General features: G+C 46.4%; 2 protein-coding genes across 2 annotated transcripts in view; both read right to left on the reverse strand.

Moving 5' to 3' along the window:
- Nucleotides 1–13044, reverse strand: part of TCF7L1 (transcription factor 7 like 1) — a gene marked incomplete at its 5' end in the record, with an annotated part of 154882 nt that overhangs the window by 95583 nt on the left and 46255 nt on the right. The gene's annotated exons all lie outside the window — the stretch shown is intronic.
- LOC308505604 (small ribosomal subunit protein eS8-like) lies at nucleotides 3326–6547 on the reverse strand. The gene has a single exon (XM_081068139.1). The coding sequence runs from the start codon at nucleotides 4000–4002 to the stop codon at nucleotides 3619–3621; it is 384 nt and encodes a 127-aa protein (XP_080924265.1). The 5' UTR covers nucleotides 4003–6547; the 3' UTR covers nucleotides 3326–3618.

The following is a 13044-nucleotide window of genomic DNA, read 5'->3' on the forward strand; positions in this document are numbered from 1 at the left end:
ACCATGAGAAACATCCCCTTAGCACGAGTGATGGGGACAGGCAGTACCCATCATGGGCACGGGAGGCAGAAAGGCTGGGCGGAGCCTCAGTCCGGGAAAACTGCCAACTCTCAGGTCCACCATCCTCACCTTCGATTCGGTCAAATGGAATTACCCCTCCACCTTTCCCCAACCCTCAAATAAGAGGTTTGCTTTCCTTACAGGGCTGGGAAGCCATGGTTGATCTCACCTCCTCATCTAGGATACCCCAAAGTGCTCACTTACCTGGAACACTGCTTGGCTGATTTTCATTATTTTCCCCTAAGCTGGTGAAACCCCGTTGAGTCTGCATTAGGATCCACATTCACTTCAGAGCCCCAAAGCTGTTTCCAACCAGCAAAGTCACGGCCAGTGCATGTTGTTCATTAGTGTATTTGTGGGAGGGTATCCGGGCCCCAACCCAGTCCCTGCCCGTGGGAAATTCTTCCCAGATCAGAGGATGCACCAGGCCCCTAAGACCAGAAATGAGGGAGCGACCTACACCTCTGCCTTGCTCCTGCCCAGTGCTCCTTCTTCGTACTTGAAAGGAACACACACAGCGGTTGTTTGGGTTCTGATTTGATTGCATAATCTCTCAAAGATTTTCTGTGCAGCTCCCTGGCTCCTCCACCCCACTTTCTCTCTCACTCAGCTGTTTTATAAGCGGAATTCTAATCTGAGTTTCTTCACAATGTCGCCTTTGACTAAAAGCTAATAAAACCCCAAACGGGAAATTCAGGAGTAGTGGAGATGCCACGTGACTGTAACCTAAGGTTGTTGGTCAACTTGATTTGGTTTTCAAGCTTGTATACCATCTGGGGGCTTCAGTCCCACCCGCCTTTGTGGCAATAAAGAAGGTCTTTGTCTTTCCTCCCGCTGAGCATGAACCTGAATCTGTCCGAGGAGTCCTGCAGACAGCCTTACAACGCTCCAGAACCACTGCACGCCCTCTCTGCGTCTGCTGCCTTGCCCAGGGCTCTAGGCAGAGCCACCCAGCTCTGCTCACCAAAGTAGCCATCTCTAGAGAGCCAGGCTGACCAACTGCCCTGACCACAGGCGGGCTCCCTCACAGAGCTCTGCTTCTGACCTGCCACCTAACCAGGCAGGCGTCACCGTGCTGGCCACTGCACAACCATGAGGCTGCTCAGGCTCTCGGCAGAGGAAACCTTTTTGTTAACGAGCATACAAATCCTTGACCCAAAAATCTGATAAATCAATGAGGGAAACAAAGGCGCTTTGCTGCATCCTGAAATCCATGGTTCTGGTTGAGGGCTGTCTTATATCAGCCACATCATCTGGTAATTTATTTCTGAGTTTTGTTTTTAATTGCCGAGAACTGAGAAAATCTTGATTTCCACAGATAAGTGGTAGCAAATGCTAACAGGAGACTGCCTTTTGACCTTAGAATGGTATTTAGTTAAATCAGTGTTTCTTGGGCCTTTCTTTCATTATTGCCCTCCTCAGGAGGCTTGGTAGACATTTTCGCCTAGCTGTGCTCTCCCCCCTCCGTGAAATCTTAATACCACAGATACACTGTGTATCTGTGTATGTATCGTGACCCCTTGGAGGGTCATACACCACTGTCACACTACTGCCAGCTAGATTTTTTTCCCCCGCTGTGGGGGCAATACCACTGCAGTTGAGAATGCATGAGTTCAATGGATCCAAGGCTTGAAACAGCTGTCGAAAACTTTTGTTTCAAAGTAGAATCATTAAAATAGTAATGCTAGAAACAAGAACGGAAAATTCTTAGGTGGTATTATTATTTGCTAGACACCTTTTAAACATTTTGCCTATATTTACTCAGGGAAGCCTCACAGGACCATTATCATCCTCATGTAATAAAGACAATGAGACACACAGGTGGCACCGGGCAGAGCTGGGAATCAGGCCTGAATGCTACTGAACAACTGCTCATGTCCTTGTCACAGACATAAAAATCAAGCAAGACGCACCCGAAACTTGCAATAAGCCTGAAACCACCCACCATGACACGGTTCCACAAAGCGACACGTGAGCAGACGGGGCACTGAGCAGTGAAGACACCCCGCACTGGCCCACGAGGGGCATGTATGAGCCTCGGGATGAGACTGTGCATGTCTGAATACCACTTCCTAAGCAATACCGTATTTACAAGGAATTCCAGCGCAGACGCAAAGTGCCAGAGGACTGACTCACCCCACCGTGAGCTACCCTGGCAGCTCCAGTTAGTGCATTGGTGGGCTCCAACGTGTTGAAATGCGAGATACTTAAACTTAATCAGACATGTTTTATTTTGGTGGCACATTTTTACATTGTGAAAACAGAACAACGACGACAAATCAAGTCCAACGTTTGAGAAACCCCTAAAGCCCTGGATACATGGTAGACAATCAATCACCCAATGACCTCCCCGGGCTCCCTGGTCTGACTGGGAGTGCTGCCCCCACAACTGGGACAGCCTCAGTCCAGCCTTGTGAACGGTCTCAGCGCCTGCGGAAGCAGCCCAGGCCTGTGCCTTCTGACCTTCCAGTCCACAGCCCTCAGCCACACCCTCACCTCCCACCAAAGACCCAGGCAGCCCTAAGCTCTCGGGGTGATTCTGAGGTGCAGCAGGCTTGAGGGCGACAGTTCTAGTCCTACTGTCATCTCCATTTTCAGAAGGTAACCCCAACTCTGAGCAAGATCATAGCTAGCTGGTCCAAGCCCCTCATCTGCACCTGAAAAATATGGTACTTTTGTGCCTGTCCTTTTCCTCACCTCTCTCAAGAGGGAGTGCTCCTGACTTTGCCTATGCACGTGCTCTGTTCACTGTTACTTTCATTCCATTCATTCATCTCTTCTTTACTGTGCCTACTATGTGCCAGCAACTGGGGAAACAAAGCAGATAAACACATAAGCACATGCTGTTTCTAGTGTTTCACAGGAAAACGAGCAGGCGGCGCAGTTCAGGGTGGGGTAGGGCGAGTGGACATTATCTGAATGAGGAGCGAGGCTAATAACATTCCGCACAGAGGAGCAAACCCCAAGCAGGAGACCCGAGACAGTGGAGTGTGGGCCGATGAGATGCAGAGAGGGGTGGGGCGGGGGCTGGGGAGCTGAGGAACAGGCAGGGGGCCTCCTTCTTGGAGGGGCTTGCTGATTGCCCTCCCCATCCAGCAGGGAGGCAGCGGCGACATCACTGCCATTAGGGGTATGGCTGGGAGGGGAGAATGTCTCACTCACTGTGACTCGGTTTCCTCTCTGTGAATTAGGAATGATCATAATGCCTACCCGAGGCGGGTGGAGCTATCTTCTAGATGCAGTGGTTCTTTTTTTTTTTTCTGGACACAGAACACGAAAAACCTTTATTACACGGACTTAGCTGGGAGGGATGATTTATTTGCCTTTCCAGGCCTTGATTTTCCTCAGATAGAACTCCAGCTCCTTGCCCTCTAGAACATAGCCATCTGCTCGGCCACACTGGCCTGGTCCTGAAGCGATGCATGCAAGAAGCTTGCCCTGCTGGAACTGCTCCTCTAGAAGACTGCTGATTTTGGCATTCTTTTTCCTTTCATCATATATCTTCTGAATTTTCTTTGATCGTTTTTTGTTTAAAATCTCTTCCTCCTTGGGAGTCAGCTAGGCCCCCTTCTTGCGGCCCAGGGGCAGTGCGTAGTGGGACTCGTACCACTGTGGGTACGGCGTGCTGTCAACGAGCACAATGCAGTTCTTCACTAGGGTCTTGGTGCGGACCAGTTCATTGTTGGAGGCATTGTAGACCACATCAATAATCCTCGTTTTGCGCGTACAACACTCTGAGCCCCAGGAGAAGTTCCCCACATCCAGCCTCAATGCACGGTACTTCTTGTTGCCTCCACGCACACGGACTGTGTGTATGCGGCGGGGACCAATCTTAGTGTTGGCGGCAGGGCGTCCCAGCTCATATTTTCGCTTCTTGTGGTAGGGCTTCCTCTTGCCCCCGGTCTTGCGGCGCTTGTGCCAGTTGTCCCGAGAGATGCCCATGGCTCAGCGCCGACTGGTTCTTGACTTTGCCTACACACTGGTATCACCTGAGGTGTGGATCCCACCACCAGGCCTGCCCTGGGCATCCGACTGTCCCAGGTGATTCTAAGGCACCGCTGAGGTGACAAGCACTGCCACAGACCACGGGCAGAACGCTGGGCACGAGGGACATGCTCCAAAAAACACGAGCTGTGACTCTTCGTGGTGTCTCCAGTCTCCCCTCTTTACAACAGCTCAAGCCCAGGGTCAAAGACACCTCTGAGCGCTCCTACCATTCTTCTGTGCAGGTAACTTCTGTGACAAAACTATATGAACGGCTTCACAGCCAAATTCGTACAGACACAAAGTAGAAAGGGAGTTGCCATGGGGAGTTACTGTTTGCTGTGCATAGAATTTTAGTTTGGGAAGGTAAAGTGCTGGATACAGATGGTGGTGATGGTGACACAACAACATAAATGTACTAACTGAGCTGTACACTTAAGAATGGTTAAGATGGTGATTTTTGTGTCGTGTGGACTTCACCAAAAAAAAAATTTAAACTGCTTAAACTCCTATTTACTTATATTCAAAATGTCTTTCGATGTCCACAGAATACAGGCATACCTTGGAGATACTGCAGGTTTGGGTCCAGCTACTGCAATAAAGCGAGTACTGCACTAAAGCGAGTCATAATCTTTTTGCTGGTGGAGGGTCTGGCCTTCAATTCTTAAAAACTGCAGCATCTGTGAAGTGCAATAAATTGAAGAGCGAGAAAACAAGGTATACCTGTATCAGACATAACAACTTGAAAAATTATTAAAAGAGTACGTTTACACTCTTCCATTTCTAAGAATCTATCCAACAGACATGCCACATTTGTGTAAGGATATACATGCAGGTATGTTCAGTGGGCTACGCTGCAATGGGACAAAAAGCATAAATAACGTAAAAGCGCACCACTGAGGGAGTGGTTAAATGAGTCAAGACCCCTCTTGGGAACACTATTCAATCATGAAAAAGAGCGAGACAGCCTATCTCTGCAGACCCCACCGGCTCAAATGAGCTGTATACTAATTCAGACAGAATTTGGTCCCCGGGCACCTGAACTCCCTTCCCAGATTAAGGAATCCCTGGCCCTCTGAGTCCTGGTGGGAGGCAGGGCCCACCTCCCACTCTGAAAGCTGCAAATGCCAGCAGCATCTACGTGGCAGCACCCTCACCATTCCAGTTTTGTGGCACAATTGTGGGCTGGGCTGCTGCCTAGTTTCCAGTTTGACTTCACAGCCTTCCCTTTCTTGAGCACTCACCACGTGCAGGCACTGTTCTATGCTCTTCTCATGTACCAACTCATTTAGTCTTCCCAACAATCCTATTAGGTCCGTACTACCACTCTCGTTCTACAAATGTGAAAATGGTGGCATAGAAAGGGGAAATAACTTCCCCAAAGTTACAAAGTCTGTAGGTAGTGGAATGGTTCATGAACCCAGGTAGCCTGGCTCCAGAGCCCACAATCACAGCTACCATATTTCCCCGAAAATAAGACCAGGTCTTATATTAATTTTTGCTCCCAAAGATGCATTAGAGCTTATTTTCAGAGGATGTCTTACTTTTTCATGTACAACAATCTACACTTATTCAAATACAGTCATGTCATCTTCTTCTGGAACATCGTCATAAAGTACTAAATGCGTCCGTCTGGCTGATGGTCTTAACTGGGGCTTTTTCGGGGAAACACAGTATGTACATTAATAGGATAAGGCAAAACTTTGAAAAGGGACCGTGTAGGGAGATTGTCCATACCTGTTATCTCTGGGACGGGACTGGGGTTGCCGAAGGAGACCTCTAATGTGTTCCTTCTGTTTGGTTTGGGTCTTTCACAACAAGAACCATTTATGTGCTACTTTCAGGTAAGGAAGTGTATTTTGTAGGATTAACCTTGAACCAGGGTACCTGTAAACTAAAGGCCCTCGCAACTGGGACTCCACTGCTCCTGTCCTGGTTTCCTACTGCCACCCACCCCACATTCCCCTTCCCTCGAAAGACTTGAGGATTCAGCTCCAAATCGCATGCCTGGGGTTTTCTCCTGGTTCTCCTATGATAATCCACCCCTAGGGTGTCGACTGTGACGCAACACACACAGCTCTGTGTGGAAATCACAGAAGCTATTATTTACCCCAGGGTCGGGGGCACCTGGGAGCCGAAATCCTACACAACACTTTTCCAGTCTGACCGGCCTTAAAAGCACCACGTGGTCCGGGTCACCCTCATAGCACCTCCAGACCTATCCATCCACTGCCCTGTCCATCCATCCTGCCTAGTTCCTCTTACAAGTTTCACTCTCCAAGGACCAAATTAGAGCCATTTCTTCTGGCAGCCATGGTTTCTCCTATATCTCTTTCTGTCCACATCATTTCCTGAGTGTAATCCCTCCTTTGTTGGTGGAAAGGCACCATGTTCAGGGGGCATTTCTTTCTCAGTTTATTCACCTTCTTTCTCCTCTTTTACTCAGATGGTCTTCATCCTTCTACTCTCGGGGGCCACAATCCTAGGCTCCTCACCCTCATCCTTTCACACTAGCCCTCACTCCACACACAGCGGCATGTTTTCCTAGAACCACTGCCTTGATTACCAGTTTATTCTGCCAGAACTCTGACAACCAAGTGCTGTTGTTGGGTTTTTTTTACATGAACAGTATCCACATGAGGATTTTTAAAAATCTTTTTATTCTGATATCATTTCAGAACTACACAAAAGTTGCCAGAATAGTAAAATGAACTCCCGCCACCTAAATACCCCAAATGTTAACATTTAATTTAATTTGCTTTATCCTTCTCTCTGTCCATAGTTTTTTTCTCTGAACCATTTGAGACTAAGTTGCACACAAGATACCCCTTTACCTCTAAATACTTCAGTGTGCATTTCCTAAAAAGACACTCTCTTACATTACCAGTTTAATTACCTAATCAGGAAATTAACATTGATACAATAATATCATCCAATCTACAGACTTTATTCAAATGTTGCCAATAGCCCAGGATCCAATCCAGGCTGAACACTGCTTAGACTGAATTTGCCAGATTCTAGACGTGTCTGAAACCTTTGATCCCATCTATGGAAAGTGCCCTGGATAGAGAACTGCCCCCATCCACCCAGAGTGGACAATTCACTTTCCTCTCTGGGCTCCACCCTCCATCACCCATGAGAATAAAAGGACAGAGAAGCTGTAGGCATTGTAGCCCGACTGCAGGCAATCAGCCAGTGGGGTCACAACTACTGTGGCAGCCTTCAGCTTCCCCCAGGCACGGTCACATTCATTCAACTGAAAACACAGAAGCTCGTTTTCCTGCATGATTACCAGGTGTCAGAGCTCGACAGGTTTTACATGCATCATCTCACCACAGCCCCACTGTTTCCACTGTTATCCTATTTTGCAGATGAAGAAACTGAGTTTGTAGGGTTTGAATAATTTGCTCAAGATCTCTCCGATGCTTAAGCTCGGGATTAGAAACGAGGAGGGTAGAAAACACACCTTGTCATTCCCAGTCCAGCCAATCTTCTCTGGGCTGAAATAAAGCCCCTGGATCAGAGGGAAGCAGAAGAGACCACAGTGGGCACTGGGCACAGCACCCATGCAGCTGTGTGGCCCTGGACATTCGGTCACAGGCAGCACAATCCCCGTGTAGAGGAGAAGTGAATGACATGACCACAGTGAAAGCAAAACTCCACCAAGTCCCATGCTGCAAAACAACTTTCTCTTGGTGGCTCAGAGTTGAATTTTTGTCCCCACCCTATGAACAGCGTTGTCCCTATGGAGCTGAATATGAGGTCCGGTTCCTTTGTAGGCAGTTGGTCAGTCAATGAAGAAATCAACTTCTAATGCACTACATGAAGAGTACTGAGCACACACTATCAGGGACTCACTAAGCCTCTGAGGGATGCCTCCCCATTTCTCTCCCGGGTTCCGTGACCTGCCCCAGGCCGAGCTGGTACCAGACCAGGTCTGTGAGACCATATGTAGCGCCTGCACCTCTAGGAGAAGCTGTAGGGGCCAGGTGCTTTGAAGCCAACATCTCATTAAGTGGGCCCACATCCCTCCCTTAGCGTGGAACAAATGGACTCCTGCCTCGTGAGGAAAGACCATGCATTTGTCCCAGTAGGTTCGTGACCACTCCCCGAGGTTATGGGACACTTGGGAAAGCTCCTGCACAGATACTGCTGCCACTATGGCTGCTGGCAGTTGGGAAGCTGCTTCTATGTTTGTGTGTTATATTCCCTAACTATAATACATTGTGAGGCTCTTAAAGACAAGATGTCTGCTTTTTTAATGCCGTGGTCCTAATAAAGGTGTGTCCTCGCGACAACTTGGGTCACTGCACCAGAGTAATGCCTGCAGCTGCCCTCAGCTTAGCCGTGAGACCTTGACCCCTAGTTCCCACTGAAGCTCTCCCACTCACCTTGGGAAGCCGCTTAATGGGTCTGAGCCTGTTACTCCACTTGTAAGTGGAATAATAATCTCTCCTACCTTAAAGTACTTAAAGCGCTTATAATGCATGTAATGTATATATTTTACAAATATGTTGTGTGTATACAACAGCTGAATGGTTTAAGTCAAATGAAGTATTCATACAAAACATTTGGCCTAGTACGTTCCCAACAAACAAAAAGATTCTACCATTTCTTCTGCTAGTACTACAACTGCTACTGCTGTGACCATCCAACATAATTTTGTAAAACTGGGGAACACACAGCCTCCTTGGCGTTTTGGCCTGGCTTTTCATTCCCCCCTTGTTCTCAGCATGGTCCTTGGGTCCCTGTCACAGTGAGGACACAAGCCAAGGCTGAGAACCAGAGGTTTCCAGAGTACTGGCTGCCACCAGGCACAAGCTACCGGGACCACGCTCTCACATCTACCACAAATGGTTCCAAGTCAGTGCAAGGTACTGCCCCTGCCTGCAGGCGTGAGGCCAACCTCTGCAGAGACCTCGGGGACTCCCTACAGAGCCTTTCAAATTCCAGAGGCAGGTCCCTGGCTGCCAAAAGGCCATTCTCTATGGCCACGTCCCACCTTGAAAATGTCCTCTGTCCCAAGTCTACTACCCTTCCAAACATGAGGTGACCCCAATTCTTTTAGGAGGCTGACCGTACCCCCAGAGGGGCCCACACCCCCAGAGGCAGAGTAGTCTCTTCAAAGGAACAGTAAAGTACATCCGTACACCCTGGGCCTAAATGGAAGGACCTCAGTTCACTCAGTCAACAGCACTTGAGCACCTCAGGTATGTAGCACTATGAAGATAAAACAGGCAAGATCTCCAGTCTTTAGCAGCGGATCAGATGGGTGGTACACAAAGATAAAAGCTGAAGGTTAAAGATAAGCTCGTGCAGGCCCAAGCTCGCACATTCCTTCCTCCCATCCCCCTTCCAGAGCCCCCAAATGCACAGAATGAATGAGCCCCAAATGGCTGTCCAGAGTCAGCCCTCTGGGCTCAATCCTGGGCCCGGGGATCCTCCAAACAATTGGAGGCTTCTGGAGGCAGGCCGAGCAGGCGCATTCTCATGTGCGGGGCCCACCGCACCCCTCTCAGCGGATTGTGTCCGAGGCGCATGAATGCCCCTGAATGGGCGCATTCAGGCTGATGGACGGGAGCTGAAAGCTTCGTACACACAAAAGCCACTGGGCAGCCGGGAGGGCTCCAGCCCCAGGGTTTGGCCAAAGGAAGGGAGGCAGACCCACCACAAAAGGCAGGGAGTGTGAAGACTGCTCTGGGTAATCAGTGGCATCCTTCGGGTGCCAACTGCACAGCACCCCCCACCCCAAAGTGGGTACCAGCACCAGAGGTTGGCACTACATGGAGAGGGCTGAGAGGGCTAGTGGCAAAAATTAAAATCCAACAAACAACATATAAACAGAAGACCCTTGTCTTTAATAGCAAGACAGGGCTCTGGGATGAGGAGCTGATGGGCGCCGCCATGTGTCTATATTGTGCCCGGTTATGGCTGCACTCCTGACACCCATGGTGACCTTTAGGGACTCCGACTGACGTGAGATTGTTTAACATGTCACCAAGAAAAATGATCTCGAAAGGACATGGCCAATATTTAAATGAGCATTGGACAGACACGGTCCCATTCTATGTCACTCACTTGGTGTTTTCCAGGAAAAAAAAAAAATTCTGAAACTGACATTTGTATTTTAAAATAGAACCAGGAAAGGGAGAACCACCCACCTGGAATTGTTTTAATTGCTTCAAGGGGAGGGCAGGGTCTGCTGGTCAGAGGAGCAGAAAAGCCTATTTACACTGTTGCACACAAATATTTTAAGCTCACAGTCAGGTGGCTACTTTGGAAAGGATGTCTCAGCTCCCGAGATCACATTACTTTAGAAACAACCCCCCCCCAAAAGATAATTAAAGATAGTTCCTCCTCATCACGCAATACTATAATGAGCAATTAAAATTAAATTAGTTTGTCATAATAAAAAAGATGGATTACGTACTTAGGCTTCCCAACCCAGAGTTAGTAATTCATGGGGAGAAGTCTGTGACCGAGTAGCAATTTTACTAAGGAAATATTAAATGTTCAGACCAATTCTGTGTACAAATCAAGGTAAAGTGGAGGTAGATATGTACCCTGGCACAATTATTAGTTTTGTGTTTACATTTATTTTATTTTTAAAATAATGGCATAATTCAAACATATAAAAAAGGACAGGGAAAAATATAAACCCCAATAAATCCATCATTCCAAATTCATAAATGTTAACATTTTGTCATATTTGCTTCAGGTCCTGTTCTTTTTAAAGAAATAAAATATTGTGGAACCAGAAGAAACCACTGTCCTCCTTCTGCAGAGGCTACTATATGTCCGTATTTTTATAGGTTTGCCATTACTGATGCAACATAAACAGACTATAATATTGTTGTGTGTGTGTTTTTTAACTTTTTATTTTGAAACAATTGTAGATTCACAGGAAACTAAAAAGGAATGAGCAGGGAGGTCCCATGCTGCCTTCACCCAGCCTCCCCCAGTGTTAATGTTTTGCAGAAATAACTAATACACTATCAAAAACCAGGACTGACATTGGCACAACCCGCGGAGCTTATTCAGATTTTAACAGTTTTACAAGCACTCGTGGGGGGGTTGGGAGGGCTCTATGCAATTTTATAAGTGTAATTTTGTGTAATTACCATAATCAAGACACTAAACTGTACTCTTCCCACCAGATTCCCTCATGTTACCCCTTTACGGAGACACCAAAACCTAAACCCTGGCAACTACTAATCTGCTTCCCATCTCTATAATTGAATTATTTAAAAAATGTTATATAAATGGAATAGTGCAGTATACAACCTTTGGAGATTGGCTTTTTTACTCAGCATAATTTCCTTGAGGTTCATTCATGTTGTCCCATGTGCTGATAATGTGTTCCTTTTTACTGCTGAGTAGTATTCCATGGTATGGATGTACCACAGTTCTACCTTTTACCACCAAAGGACATCTGGGTAGTTTCTGGTTTGTGGCTGTTTTGAATAATGGTTCTATGAATATTCACATATAAGTTTCTTTGTGAGCATAGTAATTTTGAAAATTACCCAAGTAATTTTGAAAAAGAATAAAGGAATTTCTCTTTCCAACATTAAGGATTACTATATAGCTACAGTAATTCTTACAGCATGGAATTCACAGAGGGATAGTTAACACTCAAATCAAATGATGCTGGATCAATTGGACATGTACAAGAAAAAAAAGTCAACATCAACTTCAATTTCACACCTTATACAAAAAGTCAAAATGGATCATAGATTTACATATAAAACATAACGCTTTTAGAAAAAAATGGGATACACAGAGACATCTGATTTCTGTAATTCACAGAACACCAGGAAGAGCCTTTTAACACATCTTCTCTGGTCTGTCCCAGATGACTGAAATTCCACTATTAGACAGTCATACCTTTGGCTTAGGGTCTCATCCAGAAAATTCCTTTGAGAGAGACAAGGTAAGAGCTTTAAATCTTGGGGTGAATCAGAGTATCAAGTCCTCTCCAGCTAACTAACAGCTGAGAGGAGGCTCTGAAAGGAAATAAAATGAAAAAAATATTAAGCACATGGAGTATGTAGGAGGGTGAAAAGGAGTTAAGAGGAAAAATATAACATTCTAACAAATTCCGCTTACTTGATAATGCCAAGGTCAGTTCTTATAAAATCTCTGACTGGTTCAGCATCACTGGTGGTGGTGGTGGTGGTGGTGGTGGTGGTGGTGATGGTGATGGCGTTTCACCAAACTACACCCATCCAACATGAGCAGACAGTCATACAAGCTGTCTACCAACTCATATGCAAAGTAAAGGAGAGTGTGTATAAAGGTATAAGAAGATGAGCGGTGTTGTTTTTTCCTCATTAGTGCAGTACATATCTAGCTCAAAACAAAGAATTTATATTCCAAACAGGGTTAACAGTATGGAACATGTATTTATTACCTATCTAGTATTTTCCTTCTTGGGTTTATTATTTCTTTTATGTGGATATTTTATGGAACTACTCAGGCAAATTCATTTTGGGGACTCATTTCTAACACAGAGTACAGCATGGTTGAAGAATGGAATATTCTACTTATGGAGATAGCTGGTATATTACCAACTTCCAAAGAATTGAAAACAATCAATTGCTTAGAACCCTAAAACTATGTAGAAACAAATTCTTTATCTATACTAATCAAGAAGGCACAATGGAAGCCATGTGGTCATGTGATCAAATTTACTGAACCATCATTTTAGATCATATAATCATATAAGCATCATGGAAACAAGAATGAAAATTTTAAATCTACGCTTGCTTTTCCACCCACAAGGGAAGAGTATTTAGAGAGAAGGCATCAAGTCTCCATGGGGCCTCCTAAGGGCCAGGAGGAGCCACAGCAGCTCAGAGAGAGCCCTCAGCTTTTCCATGTTCCCTTCACATTTCTGCTATATTCTCTCCCGACTGGGAGCTAAACCCTTACCTCCTGGCCAGGATGCTCAGAGTTAAAACGAGGCAGCAGAGCAAACAGACCAGGAAACAGGGCCTC

Source organism: Rhinolophus hipposideros (genome assembly GCF_964194185.1).
Source record: "Rhinolophus hipposideros genome assembly, chromosome: 12".
In the NCBI taxonomy this organism is placed as follows: domain Eukaryota; kingdom Metazoa; phylum Chordata; class Mammalia; order Chiroptera; family Rhinolophidae; genus Rhinolophus; species Rhinolophus hipposideros.

What these genes read in the sequence shown, in the direction of transcription:
- LOC308505604 (XM_081068139.1), bottom strand. Translation starts at nt 4,002, where the DNA reads ATGGGCATCTCTCGGGACAACTGGCACAAGCGCCGCAAGACCGGGGGC.